The sequence below is a fragment of the Chamaea fasciata genome, unplaced genomic scaffold, assembly GCF_029207755.1.
Source record: "Chamaea fasciata isolate MVZ Bird 193981 ecotype frontalis unplaced genomic scaffold, bChaFas1.0.hap1 SCAF_3, whole genome shotgun sequence".
NCBI classification, from domain to species: domain Eukaryota; kingdom Metazoa; phylum Chordata; class Aves; order Passeriformes; family Sylviidae; genus Chamaea; species Chamaea fasciata.
The window spans coordinates 113,224,407-113,250,442 of record NW_027094088.1 but is presented as its reverse complement, the minus strand read 5'-3'; the positions used below and the strand labels follow the sequence as shown (position 1 = coordinate 113,250,442).

General features: G+C 54.5%; 1 protein-coding gene across 1 annotated transcript; it reads right to left on the bottom strand.

Annotated features, from left to right (window-relative positions):
- Positions 1 to 291: 291 nt before the first annotated feature.
- On the bottom strand, positions 292 to 25,905 carry HADHA (hydroxyacyl-CoA dehydrogenase trifunctional multienzyme complex subunit alpha). Its single transcript, XM_066180183.1, has 20 exons — positions 25,793 to 25,905; positions 21,216 to 21,257; positions 21,052 to 21,122; positions 19,853 to 19,986; positions 17,719 to 17,857; positions 16,658 to 16,777; positions 16,473 to 16,575; positions 12,308 to 12,430; positions 11,550 to 11,668; positions 10,776 to 10,832; positions 8,479 to 8,588; positions 8,107 to 8,241; positions 7,400 to 7,571; positions 6,431 to 6,517; positions 4,874 to 5,014; positions 3,728 to 3,796; positions 3,306 to 3,501; positions 2,752 to 2,866; positions 1,784 to 1,929; positions 292 to 816 (listed from the first exon to the last, which is right to left on the bottom strand). Exons 1-20 carry the CDS (start codon positions 25,878 to 25,880, stop codon positions 671 to 673), a joined length of 2,313 nt encoding a protein of 770 aa, XP_066036280.1. The 5' UTR covers positions 25,881 to 25,905; the 3' UTR covers positions 292 to 670.
- Between the last annotated feature and the right edge of the window lie 131 nt (positions 25,906 to 26,036).

Below are 26,036 nucleotides of genomic sequence, written 5' to 3'. Positions count from 1 at the left end.
TAGTTTAACTTGATCTCTCCCCACGGGGGGCCCTTCTGGCCTTTGGCTGCTCGATCTGCAATTACAGGCGGGTCCATCTGCCAGGATCACCTGCCAGGATCACCCCGAGGCAGAGGGAGGCTCCTCACAGCCCCGAGTGATGGCAGAGGTGACAGTGCTTTGTCCTGCACTGCTGCCATCCTGGCCCCTCCGCGGGACCCAGCACACCATGGACAGGACCCCAGGGCACTGCCTGAACCAGTCAATCCCGACCCGAGCCGTTCCCTCAGGGAAATGGGAGAAGCAGGAGTCCAAACCCAGGAGATGGGGCTTTATTTTTTGGTGGATGTTGATGGAAAGGCAAGGCCTCGGCTCCAGCCACAAGCTGGATGCTACTGGCCAGACTGGGAGCTCTGGAGGCCACGGCAGCAGGAATTCCCTCCCCCAGCACGAAGCCCCCAGGCCCAGGCTGGCACGGGACGGATGTGCCCAACACACAGTGGCTGATAAGGCACTTGAAATGACTACAAGCCATGAGGCAACCTGCTGCCCCCCTCTCCTTCCTTCTTTTCTTCTTTCCTTCCTTCCCTCCCTCCCCCGGGAGCTTTGGAGATTAACCTAACGGAGAACGGGGTGTTGCGGGGAGCCGGGGCCCGGGCTGGAGGAGCTCTCAGGGTGTCACCAGGTCACCTCACTGGTGGAATTTCTTGCTGGGGCTGTTGGCGTGGTCCAGCAGGAGCTGGCAGGGTGTGAACTGGCTGCCGTACACGGCCTCGTACTTGCGCAGTTTGTCCACGAGCTGCCGGGCGCCGTAGGAGTCGGCGAACCTGAAGGGACCTGTGGGGACAGGGACACGGTAGGGACGCAGCAGGGACAGGGAAGGAGAAGCACCACGGTGCCTGGAAGGGTCCCAGCATCCAGAAGCAATGGCTTTGTCCCATTTATGCTTCTCCACAAGAGATTCCCCTCCCAGTCTCTCAACAGGGTAAGGCAGGATTCTGCTCCCTGCTCACCTGAGCTGGGCAGGGGCACTCCAGTGCTGGGGACAAGCTGGGACATGGATAATCATGGAATCATGGATGGTTTGGGTGGGAAGGGACCTCAAAGCTCATCCAGCCTCACCCCTGCCAAGGGACACCTTCCACTATCCCAGGGTGCTCCAAGCCCTGTCCAACCTGGGCCTGGACACTTCCCAGGGAGCCAGGGGCAGTCACAGCTTCTCTGGGCACTCTGTGCCAGGGCCTGCCCACCCTCACAGCCAAGAATTCCTTCCCAATATCCTGTCTATCCATGGGAAGCCATTCCTCATTATCCTGTCCCTCCAGGCCTTTGCAAGAAGTCCCTTGGGGCTGCTCCCTCAGCCTGAACTTGGCTGAAGGAGGGAAAGCACCAGGCACATGCCAGAAGCACCACCTCAGCTCCAAGAGCCCTTGGTGAACTCCAGCAGCAGTGGCAAGAGACAGCATCAGAACCATGGAATTATTCAGGGTGGAAAAGCCCTTTGAGACTATTGAGCCCAAACATTCCCCAGCAGTGCCGAGACTACCACCAACCCATGTCCCCAAGTGCCATAAGCTTTTAAATCTCTCCAGGGCTTTTAAATCTCTCCAGGCACAGGGATCTAAAATCACAGCCGTGTGTCAGGGCTGGACAGCCCTTTCCATAAAGAAATTATTCCCAATATCCAACCTACACCCTTCTCTGATGTAGCCTGAGGCCATTTCCTCAGGCTGCAGCTCAAACCTTCACTCCTGCGTTGCCCATGGGGAGCTTTGGAGCCCCAAGGGCAGCCCAGAGCACTCACCTCCCAGGCAGGGTGGGAAGCCCAGGCCAAAGACAGCCCCGATGTCCCCCTCCACGGGGTTGCTGAGGATCCCCTCCTGCAGGCACATGGCGGCCTCGTTCACAAACCGTGTCACCAGGCGCATCTGGATGTCCTCGTCGGAGCAGCTGCAGGACACAGGACACAGGGAGGGTTGGGCAGGGACAGCACCTCAGCTGGGACACAGAGCCAGGCCAGGGGTGTCCCAATCCATGTAGGGATCAGGGCTAAGCTCTGTGACATATCCTGAAGCAGGCAGTAAGAATCAGGCAATGGTGGAGTTTGGAAGGGACCTCTGGGGCTCCTCTAGTCCAGCCTCTGTGCCCAAGCAGAGCTTCCTGGAGTTATGGCACTCAGGATTGTGTCCAGATGGATTTGGAGTAAAAGTAAAGGCTTGATCAGCCTCTGTGTTCAGCAATGTTACGGAACCCTAGAATGGTTTGGGTGGGAAGGGACCTCAAAGCTCATCCAGTTCCACCTCCTGCTACAGGTGGGGACACCTTCCACTGTCCCAGGCTGCTCCAAGCCCCAGTGTCCAACTTGGCCTTGGGCACTGCCAGGGATCCAGGGGCAGCCACAGCTGCTCCGGGCACCTGTGCCAGGGCCTGCCCACCCTCCCAGGGTGCAATCCCAGCCAAATATCCCACCCAGCCCTGCCCTGTGGCAGCGGGAAGCCATTCCCTGTGTCCTGTGCCCCCATGCCTTGTCCTCAGTCCCTCTCCTGGAGCACCTTTAGTCCCTGCCAGGGGCTCTGAGCTCTCCCTGGAGCTTCTCCTCTCCAGGTGAGCACCCCCAGCTCTCCCAGCCTGGCTCTACGGCAGAGAGACTCCAGCCCTTGAAGCTCCACGTCCCTCAACACCACCTGCTGCACCTCGTGCTGCTGCTCAGAGCACAAGGAGCTGGGCAGGGCCCGAGCCAGCCCCAGCCTTCCCTCACACACAGGTACTCACACATCAGGATTCGCTGGCACCCTGAACTTTTCCAAGATCTCATCCATGCCGGAATTCACGCTCCTGTTCTTCACTCCCTCCTGGTACACATAGAAGCCTTTCCCTGCCTTGCGACCTGCAAGGGGATCAAAGCAGACAAGTCAACTCCTGCCACGTGTCCCGTTTCCTCCTGACACCTTGGATCTTGTTTTGTGCCTGCTGTCACAAAAAGCTCCAGGAGCAGATCCTCCCAGCACTCTGCACCTCAGAGCACAGATGCGCTGCCCCAGCAGGGGCAGAGGGATCCAGCTCCACCTGACTGACCCCTTGGCAAGATGCTGCCACTGTGCCAGCCCCTAAATGCCTTCTCAATTCCAAAGGACCCACAGCACCACTGCTTCTGTGGGAGGGAGTCCTGCCCCATTCCCAGGGCTGTTCTCCCACTGCTCTTGCCTGGGGCAGGAGAGGCTGATGGATGCTGACGCTTTCCCTGGAGTAGAAGAAAAGCTGAAAACCCTTTAGCTGAAAACCCTTTAGCTGGAAACCCTTTAGCTGGAAACACCTCAGCAGCTCACCTAAGAAGCCTTTCTGCACCATGAGCTTGAAGAGGTCGATGCTGCCCCCTCCGAAGCGCTGGCCAAAGGCCTTGCCCAGGTCCTCGGCCACGTGTGTGGCCACATCCACGCCCACCTCGTCAATCAGTGTGGCTGCACCCACCGGGAAGCCGAAGGCTGTGGAGATGGCATCCACTTTCTTTGGGTCAACGCCCTCCTGCAGGAGAGGAAGGGAAGCCATGGGATCTCAGGATGAGCTCCTGAAAAGCCAGCGAGGGGCAGAGCCCAGCCCCATTAACTGACTGCAAACAGGAGCCAAGAGCAGGCTGGGGACAAGCACAAGACCCAGGGCTGGTGACCCACATCCTCTCCTGTCCACGCCCAAAGCAGAAGGGAATTCCATGATTGTTTGGGGGAGGCTCAGGAGCTGATGGGACACTCACCTGGAGAACTCGGACCACCTCGGACAGCATTGGCCCCAAGCACCTGGTGGTGTAGAATCCAGGCCCATCCTGGGGAAAAGCAGAGCAGCAGGGAGCCAGGTGAGCTCTTGGCAGCACCACAGCTGTGGTTCATAGCCCAGGCTGCAGTTCAGACACCCCAAACCCCATCTCCTACACTATGGTACTGACTACTAGAACAGGTTTGGGTTTGTTTTTTCCCTGTAGAGCTCAGCAGTGTTTGCAGGCTTCCGTGAACTTACTCCCTGGGAGCTCCCATCCCAGTGTTATTATTTGAACTAGTGCTTGCAGGTCCAGAGCAGGCCGCTGCCTCACCAAGCCCAACAGGCTGCTGAGGGAAAAGGTGCTCAGCACAAGGGAAACCAGCACAAGCCAGTTGTTCCACCTCTGCTGCTCCCCACAAAGTCAGGAAGCCCCAGAGGAGCTGCAAACTGCCCTTCAGGGAGGCAGCTGAGGTGGGATGAGGCTCAGGGAAGCAGCACTGTGTCCCCACTGGTGTTTGGAGATGCCCAGAGCACTTTCTGACAAGCCAGTTTTCCCAGCACTACAGGAGAGACATCCTCAGCATTGCTGGCAACCTCAGGAATCAGGAAAAAGACAGGGACGCCTTCCTCTGCCCCAGGTTGCTCCAAGCCCTGTCCAACCTGGCCTTGGACAATTCCAGGAATGGGGCAGCCATGCCTCCTCTGGGCAACCTACGCCAGGCCCTCCCCACCCTCACAGGGAAGAATTTCTCCCTAAAATCCAATCTAAATCCACTTTTCCATGTATTCCTGCCCCTCTCCCTCAAGATTTAACCCAGGCAGAGGAGGGCTCCTGCTTGCCCACTGACCCTCTGTCCTTGCAGCCTGCCAGGGAGCTGAGGTGGTGGCAGTCCTGTCCAGACTGCTCTGTCTGTGTTGCCCTGGAAGCTGTGTGGGGCAGGAATGCCAGCTCCTCGTGGCTTTCCATGGCTGCTTTGTGGGATATCTGAAGATCATCTGGGCCCTTGCCCCTTTCTGACCTCCCTTTCCCTTTCTCAGAGGAGTAGCCAATGCCAGTGTGTCCCCAGACACATTTCACCCTCCCCAGAGTGCACAAACCCTTTCATTTATCACCCAGCCCCTGCTGTGCGCAGCGTCCCCTCACCTTCACCACGATGACCACTTTGCCCTGTTTGAGGCCAACAGCAACAGCAGAAGCCGCCGTGTCCTGGGAGGTTTTGTCCGTGGTGATGATTTCCAGCAGCTGCATCTTGTCTACAGGGGAGAAGTAGTGCATCCCAATCACCTGGCAGACAGAAGAGCTGGGTTCAGATGGATTCTGACTCCCAGAGGGATCAGCTGGGCAAGCTGAGCGCAGAGGGAAGGCCAGCATGAGCACACACTGTATCCCTCTTTGACAAGGCTGCTCTCCAATTCCCTTCTCTCCTTGGTTTTCTCACAGCACGTGCCCAGGAGCTCCTGCCTTCGAGGATTAAGGTACAGTTTTTACAGGACCACTTCACAGTCTGGCAGGCAAATCTGCCTGGGAATCCCTGGGCTCATCCCCAGGGAAATGATGGGCATGGTGTGACCTGGAGGGGCACCTGAGCTGGCAGGGCAGCCCCACCCAGCTGCTGTGTCTGCTGGGCTCAGACTGGAGCAGCACTCGGGGAGTTCCCTGTCAATGTCTTTGGTGAGGAAGGGAATTTAAGGATGAGAAGGCTTCTATCCAGAAACTCATTACACAGGGAAGTGCAGCCTTCCCCCGGGAGCAGCGTTTCAGTGGAGATCATTCACTTTCTGAATGTGACCATGCCATCAGCGTGTCACCTTCATGCCTCCTTGGCAGCCACACTTGGCATCGAGCCCTGTGTTAAGTCAGAGGCACCTTGCTGAGTTGCAGGCTGCAAAACTAATTAAAGAAAATGCGCTAATTAGTTAACTGACTTCCTATGAGTTTCCCCATAAGAGCCGTTGCACAGGCAATTTAAACAGCGAGAGGATGTTATTTGCAAGGATGAACAAATGAGGCTCAGTTGGCAATCTGGATGCACCAGAGGTCTCTGAGCAAATGAGGAAGAGGCTCAGCAGGGTGACAGGAACCTCCAGCAGGTCACCTCACACTCAGGCACCACAGGAACCCCTGGCAGGGCAGTCACTGCTGCCTCAGGGCTGTGGGAATGAGAGCTCCTGTTCACGTGGATTGAGGCTGGAAAAGCCCTCCAAGATCATGGAGTCCAAGCTGTGCCTGATCCCCACCTTTTCACCAGCCCAGAGCACTGAGTGCCACATCCAGGAATTCCCTGGACACCTCCAGGGATGAGGACTCCCGTGGGCAGCCCCTTCCAATGCCTGACTACTCTTTCCAGGAAGAAATTCCTCCTGATACCCAAGCTGAAGCCATTTCCTCTCATCCTGTCCCTGTCCCCTGGCAGCAGAGCCCAAGCCCCACCTGGCTCCAACCTTCTACAGCTTCTCTGCCCCCACGTGCAACAACACTTTGTGATGTGCGCTGACCTGCCCCACCAACACCACCCTTGGGATGAATCCACCTTCCCCTCCCTCCCACCTGCCCCCCAGATCATGAGCTCTTCGCTCAAAGCTTGCACTGGGAGCAGAGGATGAGCTGTGCCATGTCCTGAGGAGGGAGCAGAAGGTCTCTAGAGCAAAGCCACCTCGCCATGGACAGCTCTGTGCAGGGCACGTGGCCCTGGGGACTCACCTTCTCAGGCCTCTTGCTGGCAGCAGCAATCTGGCTGATGGGGAGGGCAGAGGTGTTACTGGCAAAGATACAGTGAGCAGGGATCACCTGGAGGGGACAAGGGAGCACACAGTGAGCAGGGATCACCTGGAGGGGACAAGGGACAGGACACAGTGAGCAGGGATCACCTGGAGGGGACAAGGGACAGGATACAGTGGGCTGGGATCACCTGGAGGGGACAAGGGACAGGATACAGTGAGCTGGGATCACCTGGAGGGGACAAGGGGCAGGACACAGTGAGCAGGGATCACCTGGAGGGGACAAGGGACAGAACACAGTGAGCAGGGATCACCTGGAGGGGACAAGGGACAGCACACAGTGAGCAGGGATCACCTGGGAGGGGTGGAAGGGGCTGTGTCAGCACAGTCAGATCCAGAGTGTGACATGCAGAGCCCTGGGAGATCAGGGAACCCTGGCCAAGGAGGCAAACTGGGTTTGCTCATTAGAAGCTAATTGGAAAGCAGTAGTTCAAGTCAGCCAGCTCTGACATGCCCTGAACTCTCCCCAGGTCTGCAATATCACTCCCAGAGCTTCCATGTTTGTGCCAGGCCTCTGCAGCCACAGGAAACACCGCAGAGGACAGCCCTTTCCCCAGTGTGCCCTTGAACAGAACACAGGGACAGCAGGGGAAGGACTGCAAGGTGTGGAGATACCACAGGACATCACCGTCACATCAACGTCCTCAGACAAAAGGAAACTTTCATTGGAGCACTCCCAGGAATCAGGGAATGTCAGAACTGCGCATTCAGCTACCAATTCCTAATTGGGAATGTCCCCAGTGAACAGAAGGGCTGCCCTTGATGTCACCCATGTCCTGGGGTAACTGATTTGTACTAAGAGCCCAAGTGCAGCCCAAAGGGGAGGGGACAGGCCCAGCAGCACAGCCCAGGACCCTCCACCACCCAGGGGCTGCTCAGGACTGATACTCACAGCCTCCACCTCCTTCAGCACTTTGTGTTTGACGTTGATGTCCTCGAACACGGCCTCGATGACCATGTCTGCCTTCTCAAAGCCCTTGTAGTCCAGCTGGCCCATCAGGTTGCTGAGGATGGAGTCCCTCTCAAAGGATGTCAGGCTCTTCTTCTTCACCTTGCTGCTCAGCCTAGGGAGGGACAGCTCTGTCACAGCTCCTGTCTGCCTCCCAGAGCTGGCACCCAAAACTCCATCTCCAACCCTGCAGGACTGTCACTCTGTGTTCTGAGCCCTCCCTCCATGTGGAAGCAGGAGAGTCCTGCTCCCACAGCTCAGCTGAGAGTCAGTCACTGATACTCCTGATGACACACAGCTGAGTATTATTACTGCAGAGTGAGGAGAACATGGAAAGAAACTCAAGAAGAAAACCCTGGAATGCCTTCCCTGACATGGGCCTTTAGGCAGCCAGAATCACTCTTTCCTTAGCTCTAGAAGTTACTGCTGAACCTTAGGTCTCTAAGGAGCTAAGGCTGAGCCACTGGGCCCATCCCACAGCAATATCCCAGCACACTCCAGAGGACAACATCAAAACAAAGCTTTTCTGTGACAGCCAGCGGCTCCTCCAGCAGAACAGCAGTGTCAGGAGCTCCTGCTGCTGACAGCAGAGGAGAACCATAACTAAAGGCAGCACAGCCACCAGAACAAATCCTGCTGAACTCACATACCCCTTGTAGACCTGCTGCTGGCCTCTGTCCAGACCCTTCTGTGCCGTGTCCTTCAGAATGGTCTTGATGCCTTTATCCACGGAAACCTGGGCGATCCCGGCTCCCATGAGCCCTGCTCCCAGCACAGCCAGAGTCCTGCAGGGAAGGACCAAGGGGACACACTCAAAGCTGCACATGGCTCAACTCCCATCGCTGCTGGCAGACTCACACAGCTCCTGTCACCACTTGAGAGAGCCCTCCAAGCTGCAGGGGACAGCCTCTGGAGGCTGGAAACCTCTGCTCTGATGTAACAGCTCTCTTTCCCACTCAACCCCAGGAGCCTTTCAGAGGTTCTCCAACTGCTCCTTCAGGCATCTCCACACTGGCACTTACTTGACCTCTTTCTGAGGTGTCCCAAACTTGTTCTTCTTGCAGTGCACCTGCCCGTGGTAGAGCCCCATCAGCGCCTTGGATTCCTTGGTCACTGCAAGTTGGCCGAAGCTCTGGAAGAAAGGGAAGAGGGAAGCAGAGTTTGGCATGAAAGAGCTGCCTCAGAGCCAGCACATCAAAAACAGGGCAAGTGGGGAGGACAGGCACTGTGTGACTGCACAGGTGAGCAACCTGGAGAGAAAAGGGACAAGGGACAAGGTCACCTCTGAGGAGAGGCACCTTCTGGGCTCAGCACGGCCCACCCTGCACCACCTCCTCCTCCCCAACAGCACAAGGGCCTGGAGCTGGAGAGAGTCCAGAGGAGGCACGGAGCTGCTCCAGGGCTGGAGCCAGGCTGGGAGAGCTGGGGGTGCTCACCTGGACAGGAGAAGCTCCAGGGAGAGCTCAGAGCCCCTGGCAGGGCCTAAAGGGGCTCCAGGAGAGCTGCAGAGGGACTGGGGACAAGGGTTGCAGGGACAGGACAAGGGGGAATGGCATCCCACTGCCAGAGGGCAGGGCTGGATGGGATGTTGGGCAGGAATTGTCCCCTGGCAGGGTGGGCAGGCCCTGGCACAGTTGTGGCTGCCCCTGGATCCCTGGCAGTGCCCAAGGCCAGGTTGGACACTGGGGCTTGGAGCAGCCTGGGACAGTGGGAGGTGTCCCTGCCCATGGCAAGGGTGGGATGGGATGAGCTTTGAGGTCCCTTCCAGCCCAAACCACTCTGGGATTTGATGATTCCAGTTCCTCAGTGACAGGGCTGGATTTCCCTGACGTGAGACCCTTCCTCCCCCACACGCATCCCACATTAACTGGGGCACTGTCCCCACAGGTCCAGGTGGAAGCACCGTGTCCTCAGGCTTTGACAAAAATCCTCACAAACAGGTCAGCTCTCTCTGACAGCAGCAGCCTTGATCCTATTTTCAGAGGATCACAGGCAAGAAAATCTAAGGCCTGCATAACCTCCCAGCACTCAGCATGAATCTTCTGAGGAACACAAAGCATGAACACACACGAAACAAAGGTTGTCAGAGCCAAGTCTGCCAAGGAAAAGCAGGGAATGAGGTTTGGAGCAGGCTGTACCTTCCTTCACCACTGCCCCGCGAGTTAAAATACCCAAAACAAAGCCTAGAAAAGAATCTGCAAACTCCTGTCCTGGGGGGGCAGAGAGGGAGGCAGTAAAAAAAAATCCACAACACTGACACTTATTATTCTTCATGGGTTCTGGGAAGATCTCCATCCTGCTGCTGTTCTGGGGGAAAAAAACCCATTCATTCTTTGCTGTAAGGAACAGAGTATCCCGAGGCTTTTATTCAGCACCAGACCAAACGTGGGTGGAATGCACAACCAGCAGGGATGGGGCACAGCCAGGAGGGCACTGGTAAGGTGACAGCTACAGCTACAGGCCTTGGCACCACAAAGGAAAAAAAAAAAGGAGTTACAAAGCACATCAGGGAAGCAGGGATGGATGGGATTTCATCAGCATTTAAGGGGCAACGACCTTGGGGATGACCCAAATACAGAGATAATCTGTTGGAAATGTGGGGCTGCTGGGGACTCAATCTTGCAGAGCTGGCAGTGCCCAGGTAACCTCACCTGTGACGGTGCACAGCCTGAACTGCCTCTGTGGCACCAGAAATAACAAATTTGAGCACAGCTGTGGCAAAAACAGGACTGGTGAGGAAAAAATAATTAGGGATGGGCTGTTTATTATGGCAGAGGAATGGAGGGATGAGGATGGCTGAGGAAAACAAAGACTCTGTGTGTGTCTGGGTGTGGAATAAACAGGTCACACACAAGCTGCTGGGGAGGACACTTGCCTACTCCAGCCCTGGAGCTGCCCACCACAGTCTGTCCTACACCCTCAATTAAACTCTATTCCAGTTTCCCCTGTGTCCCAGCAAAGCCCAGGCAGGACTGGATGGTGTTTAGGACATGAGGCCCATGTGTCAGCACGGTCAGATGAGTGACAGAAGAAACATCTACAGCCAGATAAAGAGGGTGGTGTGGAAGCTCAGCTCTGCTCCCTCATCCAGGAGGAACAGCACCAATCCCCCACAGTGGCCCTGCCTGTGAGTGCTTTGTCTTGAGGCTGCCCATCCCTGGAAGTGCCCAAGGCCAGGCTGGATGGGGCCTGGAGCAGCCTGGGGTAGGGGAAGGTGTCCTGCCTGTCACAGGGGGAGGAATGGGATAAGCAGCAGGCTGTGATGAGCCCTTTGTGTGGGAATCCCTGACCACACCAGTGCCTGATCTCCTCTCCTTACCTGGGCTTCAATGAGGTATCCAGCATCATTGCCCTGATCCAGGCCAGTTTTTACGACCTAATCCAAAAGCAGTAAAGACACACCACAGTTCAGTCATGCTGCAAACACTAACAGGATTCCCTGTTGTCTCCAGTGACTCCTTCCCAACATTCAAGGCACGTTTCAGACTCCCTGAGTCCTGTCCCTGCTGCTCTTAGCAGAGCTGTGTCACCCTTTCCTTCTAGCACAGGACAGGTGAGGAGTTTACCACCAGGTACATTTTTAGCCATTCCCTGTGGTTTTAGGAACTGTGCTCCTGCAATGTGCACGAGCTTTAGAGAAGTCTTGGCAACAACTTTAGTAGTGAAAAGTCATTTTACAATAAGGATTCATTCACAGTGTCTGTAACAGGATGTCTGTGTAACAGAAGGGACTAATGCAGTTAGTACATTATGTATTTAGTGCTGTGAAAATTAACAGCAATTTCTATTTTAATGGTGTTGAACAGGTTTCCTGATCTCTTCAGAGATTGTGAAGAAAACCTGATAAAACTGCAGCTGAAAGTCTCATGGACAAAATACTCCCTTCCCTCAGTTGGGATTCCTGCTCTACCCCTCACTGGTACCAGTACCCATAAACTGGTGATCATATTTTGGGCAGTGATTCTGAATTCTGTCCCAAGGACTGATCTCTGTGAGGAGCAGGGTGTTGGCTTGACTCAGAGGAAAGATCACCTTCCCTCTGCCTGTCCCACATCATCCCACAGATCCAGCTGCCCTGCAGCAGGGGGGTTACCTCGATGATCTTCAGAGGAGCAGGGTAGAGCCCTTTGGTTTGCTTTTGAACTTTGCTCTCCACTGTCTTGTAAACTTGCTGCCTCACGAAGGGAAGAGCCATGGCATAGTCTGTCAGCCCTGCAAGGTGGGACAGAACAGGGCTCAGCGCAGTGCTGCAGCACAGCCAGCCTGCCAGGATGGACTGCAGAGGTAAGGGAATACAAATGTGAGTATCTGCACTAGAAATGTGCTCCTGAAACCCAGGCACAGGCAGCAGGGGCTGCTCAAAGGGATTCCATGGATTATTCCATGGACAAGTTTCATTAGAGGGCTGAAGTGTGCTCCAAACACAACTGGTGGCAGACTGAGCCTCGGGAAGCAGCATTCCCAGAGAGATGTTCCCATTTCTGGGCTGCGCTACGGAGGATCAGCATGGAGCAGCCCCATGTACCTCTTCCCACTTGAGTTAATGAGTTTAGTACAAAACTTGCCACTAAAACTTTGCAGATGGACGATCCCTGAAGGTCCCTGCTCCCTCTTACTCCTTAGGGCCTGGCTCCCTTCCAGCAACCTCAGGAGCCACCACATCCAGATCTGCCAAAGCCTGGATCTGCAGGGCAATGATTTCTCTACCACCCATCATTGCTCAAAAGATGACTCCAACACGAAATAACTTGGGTTTGAAATGGAATTAAGTAGGAGCAGAAACACACTCTGGAGAAGCCAGGCTGGATTTCACTCACTGCTGACCCCTGGGGTTTGTCCATGCTGACTTACTCTGCATGAGCCCTCTGGATCTCTTGGCAGACACAGTCTTGTTGGCCAGACCCCTGGCAAAGCCAATGGCCACCTCCTCCAGGTACTCGATTGTTCTTGCTTCGGGAGTCTTCACTCCTGGCCCTGGGGAGAGCAGAGAGCACAGCACAAGTTATCCCTGAGGGATGAGGCTGCAGGGAAACCTGGACCAGACACAACCTGATGGGCCTTTGAACTGCTCCCACTCCATTCCCCGCTCCTGTTCAGCTTTCCTTGGTTATGACCAACAGTGGAAAAGCTCAGCAGGGACCATAGGAAGGCCCCAAGGGATTTATATTGAGGACATTGTGCAGAAATGCTGGAACTCCAGCTCCCTGTGGGAGCAGGGCCAAGTTACATCCAACTCTGCAATCAGATCAGTCGCTCAGGGACCTTCTACCAGCCCCTGGACATCTCCAAGGATAGAGGCTCCATGACCTCTCTGGAGGTGTCTTCAGCTCCTGACCATCTTTTTGCCACTTGTGCCCTATATTCCTCAAACCTTCCACTTCACATAACTGCAGGCACCCAGAATCCTGAGGGAACTGAGGTGTTCTGCCTGTCCTCCTCTCCTCTCCTCTCCTCTCCTCTCCTCTCCTCTCCTCTCCTCTCCTCTCCTCTCCTCTCCTCTCCTCTCCTCTCCTCTCCTCTCCTCTCCTCTCCTCTCCTCTCCTCTCCTCTCCTCTCCTCTCCTCTCCTCTCCTCTCCTCTCCTCTCCTCTCCTCTCCTCTCCTCTCCTCTCCTCTCCTCTCCTCTCCTCTCCTCTCCTCTCCTCTCCTCTCCTCTCCTCTCCTCTCCTCTCCTCTCCTCTCCTCTCCTCTCCTCTCCTCTCCTCTCCTCTCCTCTCCTCTCCTCTCCTCTCCTCTCCTCTCCTCTCCTCTCCTCTCCTCTCCTCTCCTCTCCTCTCCTCTCCTCTCCTCTCCTCTCCTCTCCTCTCCTCTCCTCTCCTCTCCTCTCCTCTCCTCTCCTCTCCTCTCCTCTCCTCTCCTGCCCCACTGTGCTAACACAGAGCAGTTAAATACACAGACAGCACTTTGGCAGTGCTGAATCCCTGGAAATCCCTGTCCTGGAGCCAATGTCCAACCAAGCCCAACCTTTGAACTCAGTGCAGGAAACCTCTCAATTGATTTGGCTGCTGCAACACCCTGCAACACCTGGCCCGACTTTAAGCTCTCCCACAATGAAGCAAGCCATGACAAAACCAGTATTAGCAGCCTCTGAGGGGGGGGTTGCACAATTTCCAAGCACAGGAATCCTCATTTCCAGACAATTGTATCATCAGGACAGGAGGACACAGCACAGGGCTGATCAGGAAGCTGTGAGATGCTGCCAGAGGCAAACTCTGAGTCATTAATGACAGAGCAGTGCCTGGTGAAGCTGCACAGAGTAGAGCCTGGAGCTAAATGTGCAACTTTGGGCTGAACAAACCTGGTGACATTACAACCCTGCAACTGGGCAGAGCGTTCATACAGCCTGCTCCAAACACACCCAGACACTGCAGAGTCCTCAGAGCTAAGGAAACACCCCCAGACATCCCAGCAGAGGACACAGGTAAAATCCAAAATCAGAAACTCCCTCCTGTTTCGCCTCCTCCTCCACAGAAGGCTGAGGCCCTCAGCTGTAAGGTTTTATTCACAGAAACTCAGAATTGTTTGGTTGGGAAGGGAATGTTAGAGGTCATATAATCCTCCCCCAGCCATGGCAGGGACACCTTCCACTATCCCAGAGAGTTCCAAGCCCCAATGTCCAACCTGTGACCCCTTTGTTTCACCTCTCTGTGTAACACCTTGAGGGTTTTCACCCAGCAGACCCGAGAAGCTGCTCCCTGCTGAGGGAGTCTCTTAGCAAGAAGGAGATAAAGGAGCACAAACGCTCTCTGACAGCTCAGGGAAGCTCCCTGTGGAAGTCTTCCTCCTGCCCTGGCAGAATGTCAGAGCCAGTCCAAGGAAAACGAGGCCAAACAAAACAACATAGCTGATTTTACAGGCAGCAGACAAAATACAGCTCAGAGCTGCTGCATAATTTACATTTCAGCAATGCCCAGTGGGTTTTAGAGAATTCACTGGAAACCAGAGAGCATTTGGGAGTTGAGAGCACAGACTTCAGCAGCTTCCAAATTCTCACCATACAAGGCTGAGACCTTCAGCTTTATAACCTGATGTGCTACAAGATGTCAATCCCTGATTTCAGGCTTCCAGCAGCTTGGATACATTAACAAGTGCTGGATTCTGACACACCAGCTGAAGAAAACTGCTGTTTGTTCCCAAGTCTGAGCTCTGAGAACCATCCACAGGAAGTGGCTGACCCCACATATGTGGGTTTACTTTACCTGCAGTTAATTCCCAGTGTTTTGTTATGTCCTAACCCAGGAGCTCTGAGCTGCCCACCTCCATCTGCTTTCTTTTATAAATGGCACATGCCAGAACTGGATCCAGGGAACACTGCAGAGCTCCCTGCTGAAGGAGAACTGACTGCATGCCCTGAAAATGCCTCCTGATTGATGGTGTCTGTCTCCTTCCAAGCTTTCTGTCACCAGTTAAAGCATCACCCCAGGTAGAGCTGCTTTCCCCAGGCACAACAGGAGCCCTCCTGGCGCTGGCTGCTCTTTGGATAACAAGGAACACATCCGACGTTTGCATCTAATTTGTATTTCTGTGTTCCTCCTACGTGCTTCTCTGGGCTGAGCCAGGATTCCCAGCAGCTCCTCAGAAAGCTCATGTTTCCTTTCAGCAGCTTGGGGTAATTGTGGGTATAAAAATTGTGGGTGGTTTGCTAGCTGTTAAAATTCACTTCTAAGCAAGTATCAAGTGGGAAAGTTTATCCAGGCAGTTTTAACTCTAACCTGAAAAGCACCGATCTGTTTTGTAAGAGTGAAAACAGCTAAAGATAAGCTCAGGGTATCTTGTGTATCCTGGGCTGATCACCCCAGTGTGGGCAGCAGGGAAGGGGAGATTGTGCCCCCTGTGCTCAGGTGAGACCCCACCTGCAGAGCTGCCCCAGCCCTGGGGACAACAGCACCAGCACCTGGAGCTGCTGGAGAGAGTCCAGAGGAGGCACTGAGGGGATCACAGGGATGGAGCAGCTCTGCTGTAAGGAAAGACTGAGAGACTTGGGACTGTTCAGCCTGGAGAAGAGAAGGCTCTGGGGTGACCTCACTGTGGCCTTGCAGGGCCTGGAGGAGCTGACAGGAAAGATGGAGAGAGACCTGGGACAAGGCCTGGAGGGACAGGACACAGGGAATGGCATCCCACTGCCAGAGGGCAGGGCTGGATGGGATGTTGGGCAGGAATTGTTCCCTGGCAGGGTGGGCAGGCCCTGGCACAGCTGTGGCTGCCCCTGGATCCCTGGCAGTGCCCAAGGCCAGGTTGGACATTGGGGCTTGGAGCAGCCTGGGACAGTGGGATGTGTCCCTGCCCATGCCATGGGACAGCATGGACACCAGGGCTTCCCTGGCACTGCTCAGGGTGGGCAGCAGCAGCTTTTAAATAATTTTATTTTCTTCAGCACCCCCAGTGTGTGCTGCCTATGCTCTGCCTGGGGAAACCATGCTCAGCACCCTCCAGCTTCATGGCAGTGCCAGCTGGAGCAGTGGCTTCCATTCCAACTCCTGATTTAGTCACCTTCCAAGGAAGCTGCCCTAGTGAAAGAACTTCGGGAGCAAGACATGATTCAGCAGCCTTGGAATCCTGCAGTTCCTTCAGCACTTGGAATCCTGCAGTTTGCAGGGAATTTCTGCACCCAGCTGACAGCCAGCAGGCAATTCTGAGTGCCTAAGCCATGGGGGCTGCCTGCTCCAGCTCCTGTCAGGGGTTACCATCTGCAGGCTGCAGAAACACACCATCAGTCATCTATTGTCCTTCCATTAGGGGCTGCAATCTGTCCTCTGACATGATAAATGAGCAATGTGGGCTCTTATCTGGGTAATTAGCTTAAGGAGGAGAGCCAGCAGGCCTGCCCTCCACGCTGACCTCTCCTGCTCACTCAGCTGCTGCAGCAGCCTCACATTTCAAGGTCCCTTACGCTTGTAAGGTGGGAACAGGGACCTCCCTGCAGACCAGGACAAGGCCTCTGCACACATTTTGGTGAGGGGAGAGGTTCCCTGACAGGCAGCAGCACATCAAGGGACTGAGGGGACACCGTGTCTGACCTAGTGGTTCCACCAGCTGGTCAACCAGCCCCATCTTCTTGGCTCTGTCTGCACGGATGTTCCTCCCAGTCAGCATCATATCAAAGGCAGCAGGAAGTCCCACCTAGAAGGGCACAAAGAGGATTCCACAGTGGGAGTTTGCCAGGCAGAAGGGGCTGTGGGGTCAAGTTTTTCCTCTTACTCACCATCTTTGGCAGCCTTTGAGTACCCCCTGCACCGGGCAGGAGACCCAGCAACACTTCAGGTGTTCCCAAGACTGTTTTCCTGTCCTTTGTTGCTACTCTGTAGTGACAGGCAATGGCAACCTTAAAATGGAAGAGAAAAGGAAAGGTTTCCCTGTGAGAGACAACAGAAGAACTGGGCACCTATCAGACAACTCTCTCCCACACACTGCCTCAGCTTTCCTCATGACCCTGCTCTAATTTCTTAATCCAACCACCCAAATTCTCTCTGTGCCCTGATGGCTTCTTCTGGGGGATGACAGCAAGTAGGAGATGAACATCAAACTCCCGAGCTGATTTTAAATCTCACCTAGACCATCAAGAGCTTGATTAATTCACTACACCAAGAGCACAGTCCCCTCTACGGATCAGCCACGATCCCTGGTTTACCCCTGGACTGCCAAGTCCAGATGAGTCAACACAGTGAGTGTAAAAAGCTTGAGAAATCGGCACAAACTGAAGAGCCTCCATTCCAAGATTACACTGCTTTAGTAACAACTCTGCTCCAAGAATCAGCAGAGCCTTGCAGTTTACAAAACCCCGCATGGAGATGACAAGGCAGAAGATCCAGCCAAGGTGCTGCAGGGGTGGAGCCTGGCTGGGTCCCCACATTCACCCCTCTCACAGCAGCCCTACAAAGAATAGAAGTTGCTGGGATACAAGGCTCACTTCAGCTGAAAAGCAACACTTCCCAGGCTGAACTCTGCCAGCAGCATTGATATAGACCCAATGCCTGCTGGAAACAGCCAGTTTTCCCTTGGACGCTCATCTAAATATTAGCCTGGCCCACACAGGTTCAGATTTGATTTGCTCTCTTTCCACAGCAGCAGCAGAACTCACGTGGCAGAGCCCTGAAGCACAACCAAGCCATTAACTCGCCACAAACTCATTTACATGATGTAACGAGCCCTCATCAGCTCCCAAATTCGTCTCACAGTACCAGCTCTGCCAGCATCATTTGGGTAACCAGAGAACCAGCAGAGCCAGCTCCCAGTCCTGCTGTGAGCCCCAGCATTGTCCAGTACCTCCAGCCCTCCTCCCAGGCAGCTGCCACTGATGGCAGCCACCACGGGCTTTGGAGAGTGCTCGATCTTTTCCAGCATCTTCTGTCCATCCTGAGAGAGCTGAGTCACTTCCTGAGCAGTCTTGCAGGCTTGAAGCATGCTGAGGGGAGGAGAGAGGTGGATCAGGATGGGAAAAGCACCGACAGAACAGGAAAATGAGAGGTTTTCATGAGTTTGTCCCTTTTCTCCTACAATCTCCAGTGCCTGACAGGCAGGCAAGAGCTGTTTAGGCCCCAGTTTTGGATTAGACAACACAGGGAGACTAAACCCAGCAGGGTCAGGCCCTGCAGGCTGACAGGGGCTGTGCCTGAGGCACTGAATGGGATCCCTCGTGCCAGGGCTCTGGAAGCCTTTGGGAGAGGAGGAAGGGTCACAGGAAACCTCAAAGCACTTGCCAGGAAGGGTGGAGGAGAATCACTCTTCAGAGGAGCAGATGGCCATTGCTCTGATGCCACACTGCCAATTAGAGACTCCCTGCGCCAATTATTCTCCTGGAGGCTCGTGGCCTTTGCCAGGCAGGAGTAATTTGGGATGCTGGAGGTGCTGAGGCCAGGAGACACCTCTTTACCACAGCCTGGCCTTTGTCTCTGCTCACCTCCTTCCCTCCTGAACAGGGAGTGAGTCTCTGTCGCTGGACAAAGCCAGGCAAAAATATAACACTGGTTTTGGAGAGTCTATTTTTAATTTACCTTCCTTCCTCAGAGCCTTCTGGCTTTTAATGTCTTTAAGCAACTATTCTGTCCTGTCAGTGTCAGCAGTAGGAGCCAATGGCATTCCAGGTCCCAGGGGGCACCCACAGGATCATCCTACAGCCTGGAAAAGTTCCCCAGGGAGCCTGGGAGGCTGCTCAGCACAGGGCAGAGTGCCAAACCCTTGCCCAAAGGAGGGGCCAGGCTGGAAGGCTGCCAGGCTCTCCAACCCAGCTTAAAGGAGTCCTGCATGTGAATTACCCACTCTTGTTGTACCCCAGGCCGAAGGACAATGCCCACCCCAGAGCCAGGATGGGTTTCCTTGGCTGCAGGAAGGAGTGACCAAGTGTCACAGCCAGGACCCACCACATCCCTCTCTGCCAAGATCCTCACTTCATTCCAGCAACTCTGAAATCCTGAGCATGGGCATTTCACTCCCAGCCTATGCCTCACCCCAGAGAGATATCAGGGACAAACTGCTGGATTTTAGGGACAGCTCCATCAGCTCCTGAAGCCCTGTGCTGTCTTGAGTTCAATGCAAGATGTATTCTACTCCCATCAGTGTAAACAGGTTGGGGAAGTGTTTTTTTTCTTTATCTCTTATATGATCCATTCCTCACTGCCCTGGGATGGGGAGGGAGTGGGTGTCTTCTGTCACTGGGCCGCTGTTAAAACCAGGTGTTTCTTTATCTCTTCCAGGATCCATGGGGGATATCTGCTGTCCATGGGCCACCGAGGCTCAGTGCAGGGCTGATACAATCCCATCATCCCACGGGGAGAGGCTCCACCCAGGGGGAGGAGCCCAGCATTCCCACCTGGATCACCCCTGGCATTCAGAACAGCAGCACAGCCTGTGTGCACTGGATTCCCCGAGGGAGCCCGGACCCATCTCAGCACCACTGGGCCCTTCTCCAGGATCATCTCTGCTCCCACAGAACCACAGCTGGCGCTGCAGGAGGGTTTATCTCCTGAGCAACACCCTGAGCAACAGGATGTCAGGCTGTATTCTGATTCTGTCAAGGTTTTTCTTTTTTGTTCGTTTGGGTTTTTTTTGTACTACTACATTTTTAACATTCCCAGTAAAGAACTGTTATCCCTATTCCCATATCTTTGCCTGAAAGCTCCTTAATTTCAAAATCATAATAATTCAGAGGGAGGGGGTTTACATCCTCCATTCCAAGGGAAGCTCTGACTTTTCCCTGGCAGATACCTGCCTTTGCAAACCCAGACACTGTGCTTACTTGAGATCTGCTCCAACAATGAAGGAGCAGATCTTTGCCTGAGAGCCCCTAAATTTCAAAATTACAATAATTCAAAGGGAAGCGGTTTACACTCTCCATTCCAGGGGAAGCTCTGGCTGTTCCCTGGCAGACACCTGCCTTTGCAAACCCAGACACTGTGCTTACTTGAGATCTGCCCCAGCGATGAAGGAGCCTGGCTTGGAGGAGATGAGCACGGCGCTCTTCACGGCCTCGTTGGCCCAGATCTCGTTCATGACATCGTTGAACTCGGCGCTCAGCTGCCTGGACAGTGTGTTCACCTGGGGGAAAAGGCAGCAGCAGCAGCTCAGCTGGAGCCCACACCTGCTGCAAGTTACTTCAGCATCAGCCTAGCACAAAGCCCACCCCAGGATAAAACTCTTCTTTAATTAGGAAGTTCCTCTTTGTGGGTTTGTGGGCGCAAATGTTGATTTTATGAACTCGTAAACTGTTTTTCTTTTTTTCCCCATATAATCAGAGGATCACAGAATGGTTTGGAATGGGTTTCATGATCATCTCATCCAACCCCCTGAAATGAGGGGTTCCTTCCCCTTCCCCAAACCAGGGTGACAACATCCCTCCAGCTTTACTGAAAGGCTGCAACAAGCAGGACAAATCCAGCCTGGGTTCTTTAGCTACCACCAAATCCTCACATAAAATAGAATATTTCAAACCTGAGACTGCTGCTGCTGCTTAAAGGAAAGGAGTGTATAAAAAAACACCGCTTCTGGTCTGCTACAATTAATACAAGATTTTTCATAGCAGCAGTAGTTCAATCTTTATATCTTGTATAATATCAGAGCAGCTCAGCTGCTTTGGTTTAAAAACCAGGTTTTTATTGGAAGCTCTACCTTTGCTCCTAGAGAGCATTTCTATCTGTGAGATGACATCTGAAATTCACTGCTGCTTATGGGACTCCAAAATGCATTTTTAGATGTATTCCTCAGATGCCATTTACAGAGTTCCTGCCTCCTGATACCTGAAGAACAACTGCAGCTGCATTGACCTGAAAAATGAGAATTAGCTTCTATTTATTTTGTATTCATGATAATAGAATCAAAAGCATTTATGGATTCAAAGTTACTGAAGTATGGACACGTTCTTCAACTGGCTTGAATACAAGAACTAAGCAAGATTTAAGTTATTTTTTAAGTTTTCCTTAAGATTTGGAACTTAAGACCCTGTGCCTGGGAGAGAGACAAATCTTTACCACACACTACTCTAAGAGGCATCTCCAGATGTCTCATAAAAATCCCCAAATCTTCTTTTTCCTACTTCTTTGCTCCCAGCTTTGTAAGGCTGCAGCTTAGGCAAGTTCTGCAGCCTTCCACGGGAATTTCCAATACCTTGGAATTTGGTGTGTTGAAGCGCACGACAGCAACATCCCCTTTGATATCACAGCTGACGTGGGTTCTGTCTGCAAACAAACACAAGGCTGGGGGTCAGCTCCTGCTCCAGGGGATTTTATGGAGAAAAAAAAAATGGATTTACAGAAAAGCTTCACACTTACTCTGGAGGGCACTGGAGGTGGAGATGTTACAGCAGGCATAGCCTAAGGAAAAGATTTCACAGGTGTTAAAGGAATTCTCAGCAGTGTCAGCCTCAATCTTTTCCAGCTCTCCTCACCTGCCGAGCTTTTGGAAATCTTGGGAACCAGCCAGTCCCTCCCCTGACAGCCTGACCTGTGCCCCCACCAGAGTCCAGCAGGTCCCTTCCCAGCACAGACCCCACACTGCAGTGCCCAACCCAGAGCAGTAAAAATGAAATCCTTCTTGGATGGAGCAGCTGGCACAGGGAGTTTTGCCTTTATCATCCTCGTTCCAACCTCTTCACGTGCTAAACCAGGGACCTTCCTGCACTTTGGGGAGCTTCAAGGTGAATTCCCAGCAAAGCAAACACAACTGTCCAGGGTGTTTCTGTAAAAACACACTCTGGTGCCAGCAAATGGGGCCAGTCCAAGTGTGACCACACAGATCCCAGGGGGCACAACTGGAGGGCCACAAAGGGCTCACAAAATATTTATTCTTTGCCTCCATCTATCAACAAAATACTCAGAATCACAAAGTGGTTTGGGTGGGAAGGAACCTCAAAGGCCACCCAGTGCCACCCCCTGCCATGGGCAGGGACACTTTCCATTGTCCCAGGTGGTTCCCAGCCCTGTCCAAGCTGGCCTTGGGCACTGCCAGGGATCCAGGGGCAGTCACAGGTGTGCCAGGGCCTGCCCACCCTCCCAGGGAACAATTCCTGCCCAAAATCCCATCTGGCAGTGGAAAGCCATTCCCTGTGTCCTGTCCCTCTCCAGCTCCTGGATCCACCTCTACTAATGACACACAAAACACACAAACATGTGAAGACATTTCAGAGCCCTCAGAAAATTCTGACCACGAGATGAACAAATTCATGCCCATTTCTGACTCGCAAATCTCCTTCTTCTGCCCAGAAATTGTGTTTTGAGCCCACAATCTCCCAGCACATGAATGAACCCCAGCTCCACTCAAACAACCCTGAGGATCCCCTAACTCGGATCCAGGCTGAATCCCTGCCAAAGCTGCTCTAAGTCTGAATTCCAGTAAAAGTGTTACTTTCACACGTATCTACCAGCCCACACACAGGCAATTAGCCAGGGGAAGGTTCTGCTCAACACTGATAAAAGCTCCAGGAACGAAACATTCCCATTCCCAGCAGCAAGATGGGAGAATAATCCAACACCGGGAGAATAAACTCCCCAACAGGTGTCTCCCCCTGCCACAGCCCCGTGACACGGGCTCAGGGCTGGGGCCCTGCTGCACTTTGGCCTCATTTCCACCTTGTCTGGGCTGCTGGCAGTGGGGACTGACCTTTGCTCCCATTCCTGAGCCCAGGATATGCAGTGTGATGCCGTGGAGATGGAAATTCAGCGTCAGGCTGTCCCAGCAAACAGGTCTGGGGTGCGTGTGTGTGTCATGTGCCCACAGCAGCATTTTATAAACAAAGAGTGAACTGGTTTCCCACCCCTAAGCTCCTCAGCAATATTTAATACTCACATGGGATTGCTCCATCCAAAAGCAATTTCCCTAAACTCTCTGTGTCAGGTCCTCCTGAAAATAAGCCCCAGCATTCAATTCCCACAAACCAAGTGTGGGCTGACAATGATTCCTCTGGGGAGAGAGATGCTGCCCAGCAGAACACCATGCACCTTTATCCGCAATAAAAGCTATGCAACCTCTTTAGAGAGAAGGCAAAGGCTGAACTGTGTCCCTGAATTCATTCATTCAATCCCTGCAGCAAGCTGGGACAGTGCAAGGTGTCCCTGCCCAGGGCAGGGGTGTGGAACAAGATGAGCTTTAAGATCCCTCCCAGCCAAACCAGTCTGGGATTCCATGTTTTTTGCTCTTTACATGGTTTTCCTTTTCCTTATCAGTTCTCAAAGAGATCCCTTCCGTGAAAACCTTCAGACTTCCATTCCACTCTCACAAAAAAAGGAGATGAAGTAGGAAAAAAATAAAAATCAAGGGCACGAGTGGACAAATCTCACTCCACTTGAACATAAACTCTTTTGGGAGAGGTGCTGTCAGCAGTGTACCAGCCGGTTAACACTGGAGTGACGTTTCTGTAGCCTGGCAGTGGTTTAAAACATTTAAAACAGTTGTGAAAACATCTTTTGCCAGGAAGCAAAAGCAGCTCCTTGGTCCTGGTCCCTGCTTTGGGTGCTGATCCCTTCAGCACTGCAATGGGAACTGAGAGCCACAAAAAACCTCCAAAATGCTGCAGGAAGCAGCAGCCCAGCTTCAGACTTCCACCATGTCCCATCATTCATTCCAGAGTTAAATCCCTGAAAATCGGTTCCAGTCTCACTCCAGCTCAAACACTGTCCAACACCAGGACACCAACACTTCAGCTGCCCTCAGGACTTTGCCCAGGACTTGGATGCACCAGAGGATGGACAACACCCATCCCACAGCCCAGCCTGCTCCTTTCCCACTTTCTCTTTTCCCAGTTGCTGCCTCATCTCCTTCCCTGCCCAGCATTTCCCCTTCCTGCCCTTCCACTCACCCGGACGTGGCACACCACTGGAACTGGGAGCTGTCTCCATGGCTCAGGGGAAAAAGCCTTTTTCCAGTCCCGGAGCACCCCAAGCCCCAGCAGGATGGCTGGGATGAAGCTCAGGCCACCTAAGCACGGAGCTGTGACCCGTGAGATGGGAAACTCCAGGCAGACTGAGCTTCCCAATCCACTCTGGGAACCTGGGAGCTCAGGGATGTGGCCCAGCAGGTACAGCCAGCCCTGGAGCTCACCTGACTGCTCCCTGCCTTTGGGCTGCCCTGGAGAGTTTTGCATCCACTCCCCAAAATCTTTGCAAGGCAGAGCGAGGGCATTAATTAATTATGAAAAGCGACAGCGTCCTCGGAGCAGCTCCAGGGCTGTTTGTTGTGAAGAGCTTCACCAGTTACAACAAGAATTCCAACCAGCAACAGCCTGAGAGCTCCCTGGAGTCTGCTCATCAGTGATTGCAGCACCTCCTGTCACGTACAAACTTGCTCCAAGGCTGCAGAATCGTGGAATTGCTCACGTTGGAAAAGAGCGCTCAGAGCTGCGAGCCCAGCCTTGGGTTTAAATGAAACACAGCTGGACTTTGGCTCGACATCAACACCAGGCTCTGGGGCCCTTCAAAGTGCTCAAATATGAGGTTTCCAGAGCTTCCCAGCCAGGCCCTTCAGCCTTCCCAGGGCTCCTGGGGATTCCCTGCCTTGGCAGCCAGGAAGCACCAAGCCAGCTCTGTGAACAGGCAAGAGAGATGCCTCACACAGAATCATGGAATCACTGAATGCCAGGATGGTTTGGGTGGGAAGGGACCTCAAAGCCCACCCAGTGCCACCCCCTGCCATGGGCAGGGACACCTCCCAGTGTCCCAGGCCGCTCCAAGCCCCAGTGTCCAATCCGGCCTTGGGCACTGCCAGGGATCCAGGGGCAGCCACAGCTGTGCCAGGGCCTGCCCACCCTGCCAGGGAACAATTCCTGCCCAACATCCCATCCAGCAGTGGGAAGCCATTCCCTGTGTCCTGTCCCTCCATCCCTTGTCCCCAGTCCCTCTCCAGCTCTCCTGGAGTCCCCTTAGGCCCTGCCAGGGGCTCTGAGCTCTCCTCCTCTTCTCCAGGCTGAACAATCCCAATTCCCTCAACTGAGGGATCCTGGAGCACATGGAGACAGAACCTGGGCACACCATCCCCCCCCCCCCCCGTGGGATTACAGGGATGCCCCTTTCCCATGGATACCCCTGCACGCCTGGAGGGCAGTCACAGGATTTGGACACCCAAGGACACACGGGGACACCCTCTCCTTCCCGAGCAGGCGCTGGGGACAGGCACATGTGTCAGGGCACAAGGACACTCTCTCCCTGCGGCTCAGCTCACGGGCAGGGACCACGGTGACTGGAGGGTGTGTCCCCCTTCAGTGCCAGCTCACAGCGACCCCCCAGGACCGCAGAGAGATTCCCACAGTATGTCCCCGTGGATGTCCCCTAGGAGGGCACACAACCCCCAGGGACCTCAGGACATGGGGGACAGACCTCGGGGGGGGATGCTGGGGACCCCCCCGGGTGACTCACAGGCCGTGGGGACAAACCCCTCACACGGGGCACTGACACACGTGGGGACACCTCCCACCCTACAACTCCCCCGGGGATCCCCCCGGTCCTCACAGACCCTTCCCTGGGAACATTTCTCACAGCCCCGCACGGTCACACCACCTGAAAAACCCTTCGGGACACCAGGAAATCCTCTCTGTGACACCCCGTCTCTCATCCCCTCAAGGCCACCCCAGTCCTCGCCCACTTAGTGCCCTGTCGGTGTTTCCCCACCTCTCAGCGACCCCTCACCATCCCCTCCAGAATTAACTCCTCAGCACGCCCCATCCCACCCCAGTCCTCGCTCTCTCAGCGCTCCCCCAACCCTTCCCTGTCGCCCTGCCCGCCGGTCCTCCCCTTCCCTCAGTGTCCCCTCAGTATCTCCGTCCGTCACCGCTCACTGCCCCCACCCCTCAGTGCTCCCCTCAAGCGTGGGGGACGCCGCACGCCAGCCGCTCCCGCTCCCCCGCCGTCCCCCCGCTCACCCCGGGGCGGGGTGCGCCGCGTCGGGCCGGCCCTGGCGGCGGCCGGGAGACGGCCCAGGCTGCCGATGGCCCGCACCGCCGCCGCCATCTTCACCGAGGTCGAATGAGGGAGAGGCCGCCGGGGGGGGGCCTGACCGCGCCCGCCCCGCCCACACCGTCCCGCCCGTGCCCCGCGCCCGCCCGCCGCGCTGCCCGCGCGCTTCACCGCCGCCAGCACGCTGCTCCTTCCCTCTCCTCCGCTCTC

Excerpts from the sequence above, each read along its gene's own strand:
- HADHA (XM_066180183.1), bottom strand. The coding sequence starts at position 25,880 with ATGGCGGCGGCGGTGCGGGCCATCGGCAGCCTGGGCCGTCTCCCGGCC. Across the intron at positions 3,797-4,873 it reads AAGTGGTCATCGTGGTGAAG|GATGGGCCTGGATTCTACAC; the intron begins GTGAGGGGACGC and ends GCTTTTCCCCAG. Across the intron at positions 817-1,783 it reads CTTCCCACCCTGCCTGGGAG|GTCCCTTCAGGTTCGCCGAC; the intron begins GTGAGTGCTCTG and ends CTGTCCCCACAG.